We start from the raw sequence: 18,472 nt of genomic DNA on the forward strand, positions 1-18,472 counted from the left end.
GAGGAGGGGAGGCTGCGTGCTCTGCTGAACGAAGCGTGTGTCAGTGCGTGGTGACCCACCATGGGCTTTGCTTTCCAGGATTTCTTGACTGACCTGATGATGTCTGAAGTTGATCGCTGTGGTGAGAATGAGCATCTCATTTTCAGGGAGAACACACTGGCCACCAAAGCAATCGAAGAATACCTGAAGCTGGTGGGGCAGAAATACTTGCAAGATGCCTTAGGTACGTACAGAGCATTGGCAAGGCTCACCCAGAGAAGTCCTCCTCTAGGTTGCAGGGTGCTCCGTGGTGGAGCCTTGATACCTGTCAGAGGGTTTCACTGGCAGCAGGGTCCAAGCCAGTGGCACAGCCGTGACCCAACAGGCAGCTCTCTGCTCCCCGGTGAAGGTCACCACTGAGTTAGTGCTTCAGTCCACTTTCAAAGGAGATAAATTGATATGTGAAGGCATTATGCTGCCTTCCACAGCTTCTGTCTCGGCGCTGTCAGCATCACAGCAGCTGATTGAACCTTTCCCCTGATGGCACCCCGGGACCAGAGATGCTCCCTCACTTCCTTGCAGCGCTGGAGAGTCAGATGCAATCTCCCAAGCGCCGGTGATGAGGGAGTCATGTCGCGGATCACGCTGGGAACGGCCCTCCTCGTGGCTGGGTTTTAAGTGCTGGCGATGTTCATGGCTCCAAAAATATTTCTCTTGATGCAAATGAAAATAATTAGAGCTTCTGCTTCTGGGCAGGTCAGGAAGGAATTGCTGTGTTGCTGTTTGCGGCCAGCACAGCACGAGGCTGGGGAGAGGCTGCCTTTGAAGCATGATGTCTGAGCCTCAGCCGAAGGCAGCTAGATCGGATCCACATCTCAGCAGAGCTCCCAGTGAAGTGTTAATTTCTCAGGATGTTGGGTTCCTACCAGTGGATTTGTGTAATTTTAGCAAGGAGCAAAGAAGCATAAATACTTTATTAAGATAATAGTAATAATGACAGCATCGGGAAGGGGAGATCGTGGAGTCAAACCAACACGTAGCCCACAAGGATAGGAAAAGGAATACTATTTATTTCTGCCTTGTAATGCTTTCTGGTTGAAGGCAAGTCTGTAAGTAGATTACCTCATATGAGTTCTAAGCATCGAGGGGATTAATGAAGGCACAGAGTGCTGAAACATTCCCCTTTCAGGGCTCAATGCAAATGCTGCCAGGCCATCTCCAGCTAGTGCAGGTGGAGCCTTGGGTTCCTGCTTGCTGGTCAGGGCACTGGTTCTGTGTAAGGCCTTTTATCAGTGAAGTGATTCATCTGTGTGTCACCAGGTAACACAATAAAAGATAGTGTTTTCCTTTAAACCATGAAGCACAAGCAAGTAATAGGGCTGGATGATAACAGCAGGCATCACCTGCAGGCGAGCAGAGAGGCTCCAGAGCTCCCTGGCAGAGCTGAAAATACATTGGAGAGGCTCTCCAGTGTGTAATTAAAATCTGTTTTGGCAATAGGGGAGGAATGCAGACGAGAGTGAGCCAAAACCAGGAGTATGGGAAAATCCAGGACAGTCAGGAATGAGAAGATGAGCAAACCAACCGGAATTAGGAGATGAGCAAACCAGCTGGAATTAGAAGAAAACCAAAGCAAGCCTTTCTCCAGAACATCACCTGGCTCTGCAGATCCCTTAGATATTGCCTTCTAATCCCCATTATCCCATCCCCAGCCACCACTGTGTGCTAGCTGGGATGGGTGACTGCCACCCCCAAACTGGACACTGGTCCAAGTAGTGGGAACATCATCAGCTTGGGCAGCAGGGATCTGTCACCCAGGGTGAAAGGTGGCACAAGAGTGAGGAGCTCCAAAGTAGCCCCATGGTGTGATCCTCCACGGTGTGAGGAGCAGCCAGACACAAACAGGAGTGCAGGGAAGCTCAGAGAAATGTTTTAATTCAATTTTGTGTGATGTTCAGCTCAAAATAAACCCAGTAAATGGTTCCTTTCCTTTAATTACCCATTTCTCCTGTGAATCACAGCGGCTTCTCCATGCCAGGGCACAGGCTGCAGTAGCAGCCATCCTACAAATAATTACAGAACTTGCCAGCATACTTCCTACTGGATTTGCCCAAGGGAGCGTCTCTGGAACCGGTGTAATGGGGGCTCAGGGCAGGCTGAGGAAGCGGGTGTTTTGGCTGCTCAGTTCTGATGCAATAGCCCATAGCCACAAGGCAGAGCTGCCAGCTGGGTGAGAGGGATGGAATGTGCTCATTGGGAATATGGGTGCCTTTCTGCAGGGTGCGCCTGAGTCTGGTCAGGGATCCTGAGAGCTGGTGGGGCACAGCCTGCCCTGGGAGCCACCACCAGCTCTTGTACCCACTTCTGTTCAGGCAGCTGGTGGGGTGCTTGGGCTTGCGAACAAAATTGCTTGCAGGCTGCATCTCTCGTGTCTCTAGAACCCATCACCAACTGTCTGTTTTACAGGGGAATTTATCAAGGCACTGTATGAATCAGATGAGAATTGCGAGGTGGATCCCAGTAAGTGTTCATCTTCAGACCTTCCTGAACATCAGAGCAACCTGAAAATGTGCTGTGAGCTGGCCTTCTGCAAGATCATCAACTCCTACTGGTCAGTATCCTGTGAGCATCACTCTCCTCCGCATGCCCTTGGCTAGGACAGAGCTGATGCAGCTGCAGGGACAGGGTGGCAGCAGCCCATCCTCAGGCTGTTGGTACCCATCCCTTAGCTGTGCTGATGGGCAGCTTGTCAGAGAGCTTTGGAGGGAGAGCTGCAGGCCCTGCTCACATCCTGTGGTACATAAAGGATCAGGAGGAAGGGTGAGGATGGCTAGGGGGTGAGACAGCAGCTCCTGCTCAAAGTATGGAGTATGTGCTCTGTGAGTGCAACAGCCTCACTGATTCTCCATCAGGCTTGTTTTCAGTGGATGCTGAAGGGTTACTGGTGCACAGACATGGGGACAGGGCAGTGGAGTCAGGAATCTGAAATGCCAAAGGTGGCCAGTTCAGAGAGGGACTTGATGCCAGCTGTGTGTGAAAGTCTGGAGTAAAGGGCAGAAATGCATGGCCTGGGTCTCCTACCCATGTAGTGATTCAGTCTGGATCAGACTGATGCACTCTGCCTGTCTCAGATGAAGTTCTGAGATCCTCTCTGCCGCACAGAAGCTGCACCAGCACAGGGAGCTTTTGTTTAGGCAGATGTTCTCTTGTTGCAGAGTGCTGGAGCCCAGGAGGATGCTGCTGTTCCTCTTGGTTTGCTCTTTGGCTCAGCATCCTGCATTCCTCTGTTAACCCCTCTGTCTCCCAGCCCCGGGGTGCTTGCTGAGGCAGAGGTGGGGAGCCCATTGCCTCCTTGGCCCAAGGCCTGGTATGCAGTTGGAGGCATTTCCTGGTTGTTTATTCTCAGGGTAAAGGTTCTTGCAACCAGTTGGGGCAGGCCTGAATATGCAAAATTGACTGGAGTAAGGTAGTTGTATCCTGTTGTAGAGGAGGCTGTCAGGCTCATGGTGTGACCTGTGCTCAGCCCTGGGGACTAGCAGCCAGGAGTCCCTGGGTCTGTTAGAGATGCTGCCTGAAAAGATGACCTGAAAGGGGGAACATGGGTTTGTGACTCTCTTTACTTGGAGAAATAAAAGGCTTTGCTTTCTGCTGCTTCCTGACGTACCTGATCTATATGAGAGAATGATCACTTTGCCTTACTGCTGGGTTTGCAGGCTTCCTGCTTCAGCGTCTGGGCTTAGTTTGTGTTAACGTGTTTTGTAACACCACTGTTGTTGCAGAACATCAACTCAGGATAATATCGGAGGAAGGAAGTCTTTGATAATAAGGATTTCTCATTTTCTCTCCTGTCCCAGCTGTTCTGTTGAGGTCTGAAAGCTCATTGATATGCAGTCTCCCCGGATTGTGAGTGCAGGCCCAGGAAGGGAATTGCTTTTCCTGATCCTGTTCAGGGACAAAACAAGCAGCAGGAGGCTCATTCAGACAAAGGGCAGATTTCTTTACAGGTATCCTGTACCTTGTCCTGGGCTGATTTGTAACTGGCTCAGGAATGGTGTTTACCTGCTCTCCCAGGAGGGATTCACTGCTTTTGGCCACCAGTGGATTACAATTGTTTGAATGAATGTCTTCCTAAAAATACCCAAAGCAGCACTAAAAGGTCACTCTAAAAATAGGCTTGGAAAGTGACCTAAGGAGAGTTAGGAATGCACGGGAAGTTTGTTCCTCCACTCCTGCCTTTCCAAGGAAGGCTGAAGCAGCTGCTCTGAGTGGTTCCCCCTCGCTCCTTTGTGTTCAGTGGTTCTTAGGGATTAATAGGGCTGATGAGTGTTCAGGATTGGCCAAGGTATCCTGAGAGCTAACGATCCTGCTTTAAATAGAGTGCCAGAGAGTGCATGCTTATCTGCAGAGAGAGCCAGAGGGAGGAAAGAGGTTGACAATAACTGAAAATTGTTATAATTATGACATAATTTGGACATCTGGGAAGTTTCAGTGTAAGCAAATTGCAGCAACTGGGAAGTTGGGTGATGAATTACGGGCCCGTTTGTCCCACGGAGCTGGGAACTGAGCTCCATCCGCTGGGACACAGCTGAAGGTTTGTGGTCTCCCTCGCCGGTGAGCAGGGCTCAGGGGCTGCGTGCAGCCGGTGCGGGCATTGCGAGGGGTTGCTCCGCAGTGACGGTGCAACCTGTCCTGATCAGTCAAGCCTGAAATTGCTTAAAGGATTCTCCTGTTTCTGGGCAAATACCATGAAGTAGAAGGGCTTTGTCCAATTGTGTGGATCAAATCAAAGACAGAGGAGAATTTACCCAGCCGGAGAAGTGGGCTAATGTTATTTACAAAGCACAGGGTAAAAGCTCGCGGATGTGAAAGCGTGAAGCCAACACAGAGCAGAAGCTGAACGCAATGGAAGCATTTCCAAGCGCTTCCATGGAGTGTCACCACCCATGTCAGGTCGGATTGAAACCTGGAAACCTGGAGCGCAGCTGCATGGGCCTTTCTGTGTGTGGTGGGATGCCCTGGGTGGGATTAACAGCAGCATCCCCAGACCTGAAATGGAGGTTTGCAGTTGAAATGAGGGGTGAGGGCTTTGCCTGCGGAGTGTGGATGCTGCTGGCTCAGAGGATGGCTGCAGAGCCAGAGGCCACGGCTATTGGGTGCAGGGTACCCACAAACCCCATAGGTCTCTGCAGTGTGGCCAGGAGCAGTCAGTTGGGCTCGATGGAATGAGTGTCCATAGCCCTGGGAAGCAGAGGCCAGAGGATGGGGAGTGCTGGCAGCAGGAGGAATGACCTTGTACTGGCCTGGAGGCCTGGCAGTGCTGTGTTTTGGAGCCTCCCAGCTGGCTCTTGCTGTTGCTGGACAGTGGATGGTGTCTCTGGCCATGCAACTCCCAAGATTTTCCCTTCTGCAGTCAGTCCAGGCAGGCCACTGAGAACCAAGCTCATATTGTTTTGCTTTTCCCAGCTAGTCCCTGCACCAAAACTGGGAAACCATCCTCCGAAATGGCTGTTTGTTAAGGAGATTTATGGTCTAAAATGGAGTCTGACCCCGCTTCAGTCTGGTTTTGGATCATCCAGCTCTGGTTCTGAAGCAGAGGAGGTGGTTGCTGGCCAGGGCAGCCTCCAGCGGGTGGGGAGCTGTGTCCCAGGGACCCAGGGGACCAAGGGCAGCGTGGTGGGACCCGCTGCCAGCCTGCTTCCGGCAGTGGGAGTATCCAGCTGAATAAATAACACATGCTGGGAACAGGATAAGGTGGGAGCAGGGAGCTGGGGAGGGCTGGACAGAAACAGGCAGCAAGTTGTCCAACGATAAGGGCTGCTGCAGCTACCGACTGCTGGAGCCAAGGGAATTCTGGTATCCAGGAAAGCCAGGCTGAGTCCGTGCAGCTACAAGGCTGGAGGAACTCCAGTGAGGCTCCGTGTTTGTAGTGTTCACAGTAGGATTTGATCCATGTGCTTCAACAGGAGTATTACAACCTGCACAGCCACACTGGTGACCCCAGTACCACGGATGTTCCTGCTGAGGGGGGGTCCCTGATGCTGTGCTTCTTCAGGAGACACAATCCCCCTTGGGGGCTGAGCTTCCCCTAGTTCAGAGCACCCTGAGACACAACCAACTGGCTTGGGAAGAGCAGCTTTGCACAGGTTGTCTCATATCTCCATCTCCCCAGTTGTCCGGGGTTTTAGCACCCAGCACAACCAGACAGTGTTCATTAGTCTGATGGAAGCTGCTTCTCCTACAACATTATGGAGCAGTTTTGCTTTGTCCTGGGTGGCTTGAGTGTCCTGAGGGACACTCTGCAAAAAACAAGGACAGGGCTGTGACTGATGCAAGTGGTGGTGCTGCTGTGCATCAGCAGGGTGAGAGGGCTCTACCGCCATATAGGTCTGGGTGTCGTACCCCACAGCTGATACACACCATATGTACGTACTGCTGTGTGGCAGTTTGAGCACCCTGGCCTTGAACTTGCCATGTCCTCCTCTCGTTCCAGTGTCTTCCCAAGGGAGCTCAAGGAAGTTTTTGCCTCATGGAGACAAGAATGCAGCAACCGCGGCCGCCCGGACATCAGCGAGCGACTGATCAGTGCCTCCCTGTTCCTGCGGTTCCTGTGCCCGGCCATCATGTCCCCGTCCCTCTTCAGCCTCCTGCAGGAGTACCCGGACGACCGCACTGCACGCACTTTGACCCTCATTGCCAAGGTCACCCAGAACCTCGCCAACTTTGCCAAGTAAGCCGGGAGCCGGGGTGGGAGCAGGCAGGAGGCGCCGGCTGTGCAGGCAGAGCCCGGCGCCAGCCCCGCGCTGCCTGCTCTTTGCCTCCATGGAAGGGGTCTGGTTGTTTCCTGTTGGCTGTTTCCCCCACGTCTCTCTGGGACCCGTTCCCTCACTGCAGGGTCAGGGAGATCACTGAAGTTTCCAAAACAGGCCGTGTTTTATGAGCAGGAAAAGGAGCTGTTTTGAGCACACAGAGGAGCCAGCGGGCTGGCAGCAGGAACACCCCGGCACAGCCAGGCACGTTGTCCTGGCATGGCATGGTTGGCCTCTCGGGGGCACCAGCAGGACCAGAACCCAAACAGCAGCTTATTGCTCAGGAGCTGGTCTTTCCCTCCTGTAAGCTCTAGGACCCTCCCTGCTATTCAAATGCAGTTGTCTGAACTGGGAGGGTATGAAAGGAGAAGGAAACACTATCTGTTTCCAACTAAATCCTATCCGTTTCTAACTAAACCCATTGGTTTGGTGGAAACAAAGCGAGAGATTTCTGAGAATCTTTCCACTGGCTGCAGCTCTGAGCTACTTACCCTGAGCTCTGATAACAAAATGATGAGCTTTCCGAAACATGAATGGACAGTTTCCGTCTAAAGCTTCTTAGATTTGGAATCCAGCTCAGTACACAAGCTCGCCGTCAGGAGCGTGCAGGCATGCAGACGCAGATGGAAGATGTACAAGTGTGTTACACTTGATGACAGCAATTCTCTGTGTTCCTGACCAATCCCTAACTAAGGGGTTTTCAGATTCTCAGCACTTTTCAGGAAAGACTCTTTTAACTAAGCTGACATTAGTCAGTCAAAGTGATGGAGCTGAGCTGTGCCACTGCTGGGACAGTTGAACCACGAGACCCTCCCTGTTGTGCTCTAAATAAGACATCTAACCCGGAGAGGGGTCTGGGAAGTGCTCAGAGGCAGAGGAGGTTGCAGGAAGCCAGAGGGGACACACAGGCTGGCCCAGCTGCAGGTATAGCTCTCCAGGCTGATCCCAGAGCCATTGTGCTGGGGCAGCAGTGGCTGGGGTTAGCTCCAGTGCTTGTGGAAGAGCAGGGAGAGTGCAGGATTCCTGCCACCATCATGGACTTCAGTCAGTTGACGGTGCTTGGTTTTATGATTTATTTCCAGTGACAGGTCCTATTTCTGGAGGCTGTGCCCTGACCCAGCAGTAAGATCCACACCATTATCAACAACAGTTTTGTTTCTCTAGCTTTCACCTTTATTTCTGTTGTGGAGATCCCATGCTGATGAGGACATATCTGGGTTAGGCTGGAGTTAATTTTGGTTCCATGATCAGTGAGGTGTACCAGGTGCCCGCTTAGCAACCCAGGCATCCCGAAGGCTTTGAAGGATTCAGGTGGGCAAGGAAGGTTCTGGCATCCTCACCTGCGTATGTACCTACCCATTTTGTTGGCTGTACCTCTGTTTACAGGATTTAGCTGAAATCCCTGTTGCTGTCTTGATAGGTTTGGCAGCAAAGAGGAGTACATGTCCTTTATGAACCAGTTCCTGGAACACGAATGGACTAACATGCAGAGGTTTCTCCTGGAGATTTCCAACCCCGAAACCATCTCAAACACCGCTGGCTTTGAAGGCTACATTGACCTTGGCCGGGAACTGTCCACTTTGCACTCGCTACTCTGGGAAGTCATTTCTCAACTGGAGCAGGTAACCATGGGGAATCACAGGGGCAGCCCTTGGCTTCTATAGCCACATGTGCTGGGACATCCCATAGCCTCAGCGGTGGGGGTAAATGATGGAGAAAATGAATGTTGTGTAATAAATGTGATGCACTGAAGAGAGTGAATCAAAGACCACGGCTCTCTAGCAAAACCACAGGATGTTGGTAGTAATTCTGCTCTCTTTTTACCCAGAGCACTGCAACGAAGCTTGGGCCTCTGCCTCGGATCCTGAGGGATGTCAACTCTGCGCTCAGTAACCCGGCCTGCGTGCAGCTCTCGGTCACGGCCGATCACACCGCATCCACACCCAGTGCTGGCAACAGCATCTCTGCGGGGCTCCAGAAAATGGTGATAGAGAATGACTTATCTGGGTAAGAGCTTGAAGGGCCTGGCCACAGACCAGGGAAGTGCTGAATGTTCATCCACTGCCAAAACCTGAGCGCCTGCGGGGACAGGCGAGGCAGGGGGTATGTGGAGGTGGCTGATCCATTCACTAGGCTTTTTTATCGCAGAACTGGCTGTAGTTCAGCTCTGAATCCGGACAGAGCAGTGGGCAGGAGTGCAAGGACACGGCTCCATGCTGGGTTGCTTGAGAGCCAAAGCTGGGATGTGGTCTGGGAAACAAGAACTTGGTATCTCTGTTCTCAGCTCTTGGCATGTGGCTGCAGAAGCAAAATGTTCATCCTTTGAGGACCTAAGGGCTTGTCTGCACTAACCTCAGAGCGGTCAGCGTTGCCATTAAGCTCATTGGGTCACTGGGTATGCAAGATCTATAGGATTTGCCTTACCTGTCTTTGTAAGGCATGTGCTGAATTCACTGAGATCCTAACCTCGATATTTCTTTAACAGTTGCAAAGCTGTAGAGGCCTGACAGAGACACTCCAGTCTACTCTGTCTAGTTTTGTAATACTGGGTGTTTTTAATGATGAGCAGTGATTCACAGACACAGTCACCCAACATGCGTTCTGGGCTCATAATATAAGGAGTTTCATTCATGGAGAAGATGACTGTTGCAAACCTGTAATGTTTCTGTTTGTGGAAAATGAAATGGAGCCCACACAAACTGAAAGACTGAGGTGGTAAAATAGTTTGTAAGTGGAAACTACATAATATTTAACACTTTAATTAGGAATGAAAGGCAGCAATGGCACTGGACTGGCTCTAATCAGAGCTTTCATCTCTAATGCTTCCCAGCATGAGGTGCAATTATTTAAATTTAATGCTATGGAGGATGTTTGACAATATGCTTTCACCCAAATACTTGCTTACAGTGCACCATCTTTGATCAGTGTGTATTCACATTAATCTACTGCAAAGCTCTTTCTTCCTATCCCCAAGAAAATCAATATTGCATGAATGTATGTTGCAGCAGGAGGTCTGGGTGCATAACCTTCGGTTGCTGAGCTGTAGCTCTGCTGTTGGAGCTCTCTCTCTGATCCTTGAAGGCGTGGTGTGGATCAGGCTCCCATGGTGTTCCACGCTCTCTGATTTGGCCAGGGTGCCCTCAGGAGCTGACTGCCTGGGTACAGAGCAGGGCACACGGGAGCAGCATAGGTACAGGCAGCTGGGAGCAGAAGGGGTGACTGACACATGATGGTGAGCAGGCCCAGCCGGGGAGGCAGAGCTGGGGATGCATCCTGCACAGCGCAGCGCTCCCCACGCATACACTCACCCCTGGCTCCCCTGCCTGCCCCATGGGGCTGCCCAGGACTCCCCCAGCCCCCTGCTCCCCCTGCACTGTCCCTGCGTCCCAGGGCCTGGGTTTTGGCCCGTCCCACACAGCTGTGCCACGCTGATTTCTTCTGAGTGATTTGGGTTTTTCCTGCTCCGGTGCAGCATTCACAACTCTTCTTTTTTTGTTTTGTTTTCCTTTCCTCTTCCTTACGCACTGCCTTCCCCGCAGTCTGATAGATTTCACACGGTTACCATCTCCAACCCCTGAAAACAAGGACTTGTTTTTTGTCACAAGGTCTGCTGGGGCCCAGCCCTCGCCTGCCCGAAGCTCCAGTTACTCAGAGGCCAATGAGCCCGACGTGCAGATGTCTAATGGCAGCAAGAGTTTGTCCATGGTGGACTTGCAGGACAATCGGCTCTTGGACAGTGGGGCCAACGCGCCCGGCACGGCTGACTCCCTCAATGACAGTCAGTCATCGCTGGGGCAGTTGCAGGGCGTATGGACCGCACGGACTCAGCAGAACAGCGTCACGGGCATGGCCACCGTGCGCCGCGTGGGGCAGACCCCGACCACGCCGAGCGGCGAGAGCGCGCCGGGCCGGCCGCAGCTCCTGGCCCCGCTCTCCTTCCAGAACCCCGTCTATCAGATGGCAGCGGGGCTGCCGCTGTCCCCGCGCGGCCTGGGCGACTCGGGCTCCGAGTGCCACAGCTCGCTCAGCTCCCACAGCAACAGCGAGGAGCTGACGGCCAACAAGCACGGCTTCGCCGCGCCCGCCGCCGCCGAGGACTTCGCCCGCCGCACCGGGGAGCTGGCCCGCAGGCAGCTCTCGCTGACCGAGAAGGGCGGGCAGCCCACGGTGCCGCGGCAGAACAGCGCGGGGCCGCAGCGCCGGATAGACCAGCCCCCGCCGCCGCCGCCGCCCGCCACCCGCGGCCGCACGCCGCCCTCCCTGCTGAGCACCGTGCAGTACCCGCGGCCCTCCAGCGGCACCATCATGTCCTCCTCGCCCGACTGGCCCGGCAGCGGCGCCCGCCTCCGGCAGCAGTCGTCCTCCTCCAAGGGTGACAGCCCCGAGATGAAGCAGCGCACGATGCACAAGCAGGTGAGTGTGGGGCTGGACGAGCTCCGGGCGATGAAGGGGTCAGGTAGGGTCAGAGCGTGGACTGGGAGAAGGGGGTGACCAAGTGGGGATCGCTGCAGCGGGAGGGGATGTCGCTGTGGTTCCGAGGGACCGCATCGGTGCCAGCCCCGTGGTGGCATTGCATGTGGAGGTACCCCGGCTCTTGCACCCAGCTTGGCCTGAGGCAGAGGATGGGGACGCAGATCGGTGTTCGCTCCCTGTGCTGGTGTGTGCCTGCCACAGGGCAGTAGGTGGCAGAGACACGAGGGCAGTGGCAGCCGTGCCTCTGTCCTGCGCTACCATCTCGTCACTGCTTTGCCTCTCCATGCCCAGGCTCTCATCCCATGCCATAGTCAACCCCGCGCCATCTCCCAGGCTTGGACCAGGCCCTAATCTCTTGTCACTGAGAGTGTCCCTGCTGCTGCTCCTGTCCCAGCGAAGCCAGAGCACTCCTGGACATTCCTGTTTCTTTGCTCTGCGATACCCTCCTGTAAGTCCACCTGGGGAGGTGAGAGAGCAGGAAGGAAGGATTGTGCTCCCCACCGAGGGATGCTCCTGCCACGTGCTGGTCTGCAGAGAAACAAATTCACTGTTCGTGGTGCTAAACCAGAAAGCAGTAGGTCACAGACCCAGGGCGCTCTGGTGTTCCTGGCAAGGGTAAAGTGGTTTTCTAGGACTCATTTATTCATGCGACATTTCAGAAGTAACCCTCTAGAAAACTAACCCCATAGGGCCTCTCCGTGCCTAAAGCAAGAGTGCCACAAGCCCAGAGGATGTGGACAACAAGAGCTCGCTGCATCTCAGCCCAGGCACAGTATTAAGGCACCACTCCAGCAGTGTGGTACTGAACAGAGTTGGTGTAACTGCCTCTCCTTCACAAGGCAGCTGTGGAGGCCTTTGGCACCAGTGCCCATTCAAGGCTGTTCTGTCAGCCCCATCTGGAGCTGCTCCGTGCACACGGTATCGATTCCTAAGCACTGACATTAGCAAGCACGCCACGCAGCAGCATTTGTGCAGCGGGGATCAATACTCATTAGGGACAGAGGGCACAGAGCTCTGCCGGAGGAGCCTGTTTGGGAGCAGGCAGCAGTGACCTGCGGGTCACCCTCGGGAAGCCCTGGCCAATCCATCCTCCGCCTGCCCCTCTGGTCCTCTCAGAGCTCCTTTCAAGACCTGAAGCCCTCAGAGTGCCTCTCCCTGCTTGGATATTAGCACCATCTGTGAACCATAATGAAGCTGCTTGCTTGTAGGTGGTGGTATTAAACACTTTGAGAACAAAGGAATCGTGTTTGGTGGCCATTTTAGAAGTCCATGAACCTCGTTCCTAGCAGCCAGAAGCACTTCCTCTGCTACTGAAGTTCGTCTGCTGAGCTGAGTTCAGACTGTCCTAGAGATCAGATGTCCTTTTTCCTTCATTCAGAGAAGGAAGGAGGAGGCAGAAGGACCCGTGCGGAGCGAGCTGAGCTCTCATTGACATCCTTTCCCAGTGGCCTTTACACTGCTGAGCTGAAGCCGGGTGGCCACTGCTCCTTGGAGCCACGGATTCTGAGCAGCCACCACAGATGCAGTGCCCAAGCTGGAGATGCAAGAAAGGTGAGGGTTTACAGCAAGGGATTTCATGAGCCGAGCCTGGGACTTCTGATTTGGAATTGTGGAAGCAGAAGACAGCAGAGGGAAGCCTCCAACCCCAGTGAGGTGATGAAAGCAGACCCCACTCCTCCCAAGGACAGAACCTGCTGTTCTGCTGCTTGCTGATGACTGGGTTTCTCCACAGTCCAGAGCTTTGAATGAAGAGAAAGTCCCCAACATTTCTGACTCATTAACTTGAATTCCCTTGTCCAAGTCATCCAGATCATTTGCATTCATCCAAGAAGCTGTTTACTGTGGTTTACAGTGAGCCAGGATGGAGCAGAAATAGCTGGACATTGACTTCCTCAGCCTTGTTATGTGGTTGGAAAACATTCAGGCAGTGCCATTTGCAGTCCCTGCCCAGGCTAGCACTGAACAGCAGCTGTGGCTCTAACTCGGTGACCATGGATCTGCACCCTGAGCTGCTACATGAACAGACCTAGAGATACACTACCGAGATGTGGAGCATTTGGACCTCTTCAGCATCCTGAGTGTAGTCTCAGCCAAGAAGAAACCTTTGTGTTCCAGAAAGGCACCTGAATGACCAGAAGCAGCATTTCAGTTTGCAGATCTGGTTTTATCTGTATGGAATCTCCACAGCAAGCAGAAAGCAGCTCAGTGGAAGAAGCTGAAGAGTGAAATCTCTGCTTGTGGAGTGCCTACACCACATCAAGCCACTGTTTCCCTCGGTGCCTTCTCAGGTCATGTCCTTCAGAGGTGACAGGACCTGAAACCTGGGCCCTTCCAGCAGGAAGCTGCGCTGCAGCACCGTGTCCTACGCCTGTTCTGTGGGGTGGCACAGGGAAGGATTTGGCCTGTCAAAGGCTGTTTGACCTAAACCAATGTGCAGATAGAGAGCAGGAACTGTTCCTCCCCATCCGCTCCGGTAGCTCAGGTTGTTGGATGCTGTTGGAGCAGCATGGGAGAGGGCTTGGAAGCAAATTCTCTCTCCAGCTTCACGACCATTTCTGTTACAGGTTTTTCTTTTGTTATGGTTGTATGTTTCATTGTAGGCCCCTTCTCCTGTGAACCCCAATGCCCTGGACCGCACTGCCGCTTGGCTTTTGAATATGAACATGCAGTTTTTAGAAGATGAAAGCATTGACCCAGATTCCAAGCACAGGGATAAGCTCAGGAATAAGGACGAGCTCAGCCAAGCAGAAAAGGTAAAACCTGATTGGATTGAAACAAGTGTCTAAATAGAGAGAGGATTTCCTTGAATGTCTTTGATGCGAGCAGCCTGGGGACAGGGTGGGCTGTGTGACAGGTCCAGGCCCAGGAGCGGGGCCTTCTCTGCCCTGCTCAGCCTCACAGGGCACTCCTGGGGAAGGTCTGGGAGGTTTTCACACACTCAGTGACTGGAATTAGCCTCTGATCAAGCAAGTAAGAAAAACAGGAGCCAGGAATCAAGTGCTGGTGCTGCTCTGCAACAGACTCTGGAGCCAGACAGTGCCTGTTACTTCCCCCATTGCTGCTCCCATCTGCAGGGGAGGAAAGCTTAGAAAGTGAGTTAAACACCAGCTATAAAAGAGATGAGAGCGAGGTGCAGGCAGTCTCCCAGCAGGGACACAACAGGGACATGTAGCAAGAAGCAGTTTCCGTGTCAAAGTGGAACTGTGAGCAGATCCTGGTCTCAGAGACAGCACTGGGGTGATTTCCATGGTGCAGTGACGCTGCCCCGAGCTCACGGCTGTGTCACACAGAGCCTGGGGCTCTGCCAGGGGTCAGTTGAAGCCCACAGTCCCTGTTCCGGGACAAGGCTCGGGTGGGATGAGCAGGGAAGGGACAGAGAAGGCCTGACCAGGGGTGAAGGAGGAGGAGTCAGGAACAGGGAAGATCCCATCTTTGCTGGTGGCTGCTTCTGCAAGGTGCTTCCTCGCAGCCTGGCACTGCTGGGACCTGCAGTTGGGCACTGTTGGCATTTGGGATGTTCCTCAGTGTGCTTCTCTTCTGTCCGCCGGATGTCACTGCCCGGTGCCGCAGAACTGAGGCATCCCCTCCCTCGACCTCCTTGCTGCTCTTCCAGCACAGACGTGTTTCTGTTCCTGTTAAATCCCCTTCCTGTTCTCGTTCTGCTGTGCTGCATCACTGTGGGACTGCCACCGGGTAACTTCAGGGATATTCCAAAGGCAGGTACCATAGGGACTGGCAGCTCCAGCTGCCCCAGGGAGAGCATGGCAGAGTTCTGTGACAGCTCAGCCCATTTCTCACTGGCTTTCTGCTCCTTGGGTATTCCTGTAAATACAGACACGCACTGATCAGGCAGCAGCTGACCCAGGTACACTTGCAGCAGGCTGTTAGCAGAGGTAGAGAAATCTTAGCTACCACCTAAGCACAGACACCCACAGGCACAAATCAGAGAGGAGGCGTTGTCAGACGGGTGCATCACGCACTGGGTTGTTGCTGCTTTTAGTCATTGCAGGGCTTCTGAAAGAGGATTGAGTCTGCAATAGGGATGACAGGGACAAGCTTTGGAACCAGGCTGAGGTGAAATGCTGAAGGAGTACACACTAGGAATAGGGTGCTGGCCTCCTCCTGTCCCTCCGCTGTGGACACGGTGTGTGCCAGGCTGAGCACCGAGGGCATTGCAGCAAACCGGTCCCTGTCCCGAGCTGAGCATGAGCCCCCCCCCACCCCAGGAGCCTGCTGTCTCATTCCCATGCAGCATCTTTTGTTACTTTGCTGTCACATCAGTCACTGACATTAAAGATCACCATTAGCATAACCTCTCTCCCCATTACTGTAAGACGTGAATGGTCACGGAGAATGAGAATTGTTCTAGAGACAGGAGCGACTCCTTCGGTCTCTGAGGCCTCTCCTGCTATCATTTGAGCTCCTATGTTAAGGCTAGGGTAGGTATTTAATCTTTCCTGTTCAAGCAGCTCCCTTCTGTCTGACTTTAGTGCTTCTGTGTCACTGTATGGGCATTCGTGTTCCCTCGTTGCTGCAGGTTACGTGTGCAAACTGTGTCCTTCCAGTGCCGCAGTAAAAGCTTTGCTAAAGGAGGATCAGTGATGTGTTGTGCCCATTCCTGCCCATCTGCCAGCCATGGCTCGGGTGCTTTGGCAGGTCAGGAAGCCCATCAGCATCATAAATTTTCAATCCCTGCTGTCAGTGGAGTGGTATCGGGACAGTAACATGGATTGACATGGGCTGGGCAGACTCCCCATCACCGGGACCCAACCATGTCCATTGTTTGGGTGCTTACACAGGTGGCACTGGCCAAAGGGGAAGGCTGTGTTTTCAGCTGGTCAATTCAGGACACACTTAAGTGCATTTCTGTCAGCTCACGAATAACACTTGGAGCTCTGTAACAGACTTCATAACTCAGACGAAGTCTTTTCCCATACCTGACTCTCAAAGCAGCTTGTCCCACTAGCAGCAGCGTGTTCAGTATCCTGAGGTTGTGCCAGCTCAGGGGCTGGGTTCAGGGCTATTTCCAAAGCTAATTTTTTAAATAAAAGTCTTTGTGTTAGGATGGGTTTTTTACAGCTGAATTTTCCTTTAGCAAAGCAACTTTGACCGCTGAACTTCTGCAGGAGCTGAACCAGCTCCACTGAGTTAAACGCTCTCTGTTTTAATTGCTTTATGTGATTCTTCTGCTGCTGATTTTAGCTTCATCTGAATGAACACAACAACCGTGGGATCTTGGCTTCATGCAGCAGCTCTTCTCGGGTTGAATCCTGGTTTGACATCTGATTGTGTTTAACATGCTGGGCCCCAAAAGGTAGTGGTGTTCACTGCCCCACTCAGTACGCTGAGTTGCCCTCACCTTGATAAGGGTGACTCCTTGTGCCAAGAGAGCAGAGCCTGGCTCCTGGCAGGGCACAGGCAGCACTGATTGCTCATTCTTGGCTTCCAGCATGTCCAAAGCACCCACGTTTAGCGCTGCGATGAAGAGCTCCTGTGTAAAGCCAGAATCCCACCAGTGCAGCTCCTCCTGCCTGTGCTCAGCGCAGTGCCGGGCGCGTGCGGACGGTGCCGGCTGCGTTCACCTCTCGCTGGCTCTAACCTGCATCCCCTGTGAAATGCCAGACCCTGCTAACGTCCCGTTCTCTGAACCTGGCAGTGACCGCCCGCCAGCGGACGCGGCGCCGCTCCTAGCGCAGTGGAGAAGACGGAAGAGGAGGTGTCGGCAAGCAGGGCCGTCCCGCCCGGGTTTGCAGCTAGTCCTGTGCAAGGAGAGGGGTGTGAGGGGGCGATGGGGAAACCCCGGCAAGGGCAAAGCCCTACTGCGTAACGTGCCACATGTGTTTTCTCCTCCTGTGTCTGTCCTTGCGTGCTGTAGTACCAGCAGGACCTAGTGGTGCTGCAGGACAAGCTGCGCATTTCCAACAAGAAGCTGGAGGAATATGAGACCCGCTTCAAATGCCAGGAGGAGACGACGCAGAAGCTGATGCTGGAATACCAGGCGAGGCTGGAGGAGAGCGAGGAGCGGCTCCGAAGGCAGCAGGAGGATAAGGAGATCCAGATGAAGGGCATCATCAGCAGGTACAGGGGACATGGGAGCGCTGGGGGTGATGGGAGCGCAGGCAGCCTGGCTGGCATTAGAGTTCAGGACAGTCTGGGTTCTTTGGAGCTGCAGGCAGGTTTCCCATGTGGGTCTTCCACAATTTATCCACTTCCTGCCTGTCTGGGTTACAGCTCCCAGGGGCAGTTTAAAGCCCCGACTCTTTGGGTTCCCTCCCACCCATCAGTGTTACCTGGACAAGGAAAACCCTGACACTTCCCCTATTCACAAAGGCAAAACTTCGTGAGGGGATTGCTGGCAGCCTGCCCCAGTTCCCAGAGGATCTGGCATGTTTGCTCCTCTGTCCGATGAGCAATAGATGTGGTGATCAAAATGTTCTTTTCCTGGTGTTTAGCTAAAGCTCTCATCACCATCCCATTACTCCTAGCTATAAATCTCTTCTGCCCAGTGGGATGTGGTGTTTACATTTGTCCGGGACACAGAATGTTCAGTGCAGCCTTCACCTGAGCCAAACCAGCCTAGCGCTAGTAATGAACCATCATACATTTGTCAGCCCTCACCATTCTGTATCACTTAAGCTTTGGGACAGTGCTGTAGAGAGCTCTAGAGAAGAGCCAGAAAAAAGACTGGCTCTAAACTCTTGGTTTGTGTGTAAAAGGTGAGTGCCAATGACTTGTGTGCCTCCTTTATGCTCAAATGCACAACTGCAGGTCATAGAATCATGGAGTGGTTTGGGTTGGAAAGGACCTGCCATGGGCCAGGGCACCTTCAACTACTCCGGGTTGCTCCAAGCCCTGTCCAGCCTGGCCTTGACCACTGCCAGGGATGGAGCATTCACAGCTTCCTTGGAAAACCTGTTCTAGTGCCTCACCAATTTCACAGGGAAGAATTTCTTCATTATATCCGAAGTAAATCTCCAGTTTAAGTCTGAACCCATTGCCCCTCGTCCTATCACCACAATCCCTGATGAAGAGTCCCTCTTCAAGAGAGAGTTCACATCTCTCCCTGTGCGCTTCAGAGACGTACATCACCCCTTTACTTCCTTAGTGTCAGGGCCTGAATGGGGACATGATCTGTATCATTCACTCTGGGTGGCTGATTCACGTGTGTTACGAGGCTAACACCTGGGCTTAGCAGAGCCCAACACATGTAATGC

The 18,472-nt window shown here is 53.3% G+C and overlaps 1 protein-coding gene across 13 annotated transcripts in view; it reads left to right on the top strand.

Moving 5' to 3' along the window:
• Nucleotides 1–18,472, top strand: part of DAB2IP (DAB2 interacting protein) — a 209,010-nt gene that overhangs the window by 188,529 nt on the left and 2,009 nt on the right. For 11 of the 13 annotated variants that reach the window (XM_061476493.1, XM_061476491.1, XM_061476488.1 and 8 more), the window contains 8 exons: nt 79–223; nt 2,446–2,590; nt 6,470–6,706; nt 8,206–8,407; nt 8,614–8,792; nt 10,325–11,198; nt 13,859–14,011; nt 17,134–17,336. In XM_061476493.1, coding sequence (XP_061332477.1) covers nt 79–223; nt 2,446–2,590; nt 6,470–6,706; nt 8,206–8,407; nt 8,614–8,792; nt 10,325–11,198; nt 13,859–14,011; nt 17,134–17,336 — 2,138 coding nt within the window. The remainder of the gene's footprint in view (nt 1–78; nt 224–2,445; nt 2,591–6,469; nt 6,707–8,205; nt 8,408–8,613; nt 8,793–10,324; nt 11,199–13,858; nt 14,012–17,133; nt 17,337–18,472) is intronic. The other 2 variants (XM_061476489.1, XM_061476490.1) reach the window with 2 other exon arrangements.

The sequence above is a fragment of the Pezoporus flaviventris genome, unplaced genomic scaffold (genome assembly GCF_033815535.1).
Source record: "Pezoporus flaviventris isolate CSIRO_AGI_PZ_B2104156 unplaced genomic scaffold, CSIRO_AGI_Pfla_v1 ptg000097l, whole genome shotgun sequence".
Lineage (NCBI taxonomy): Eukaryota > Metazoa > Chordata > Aves > Psittaciformes > Psittacidae > Pezoporus > Pezoporus flaviventris.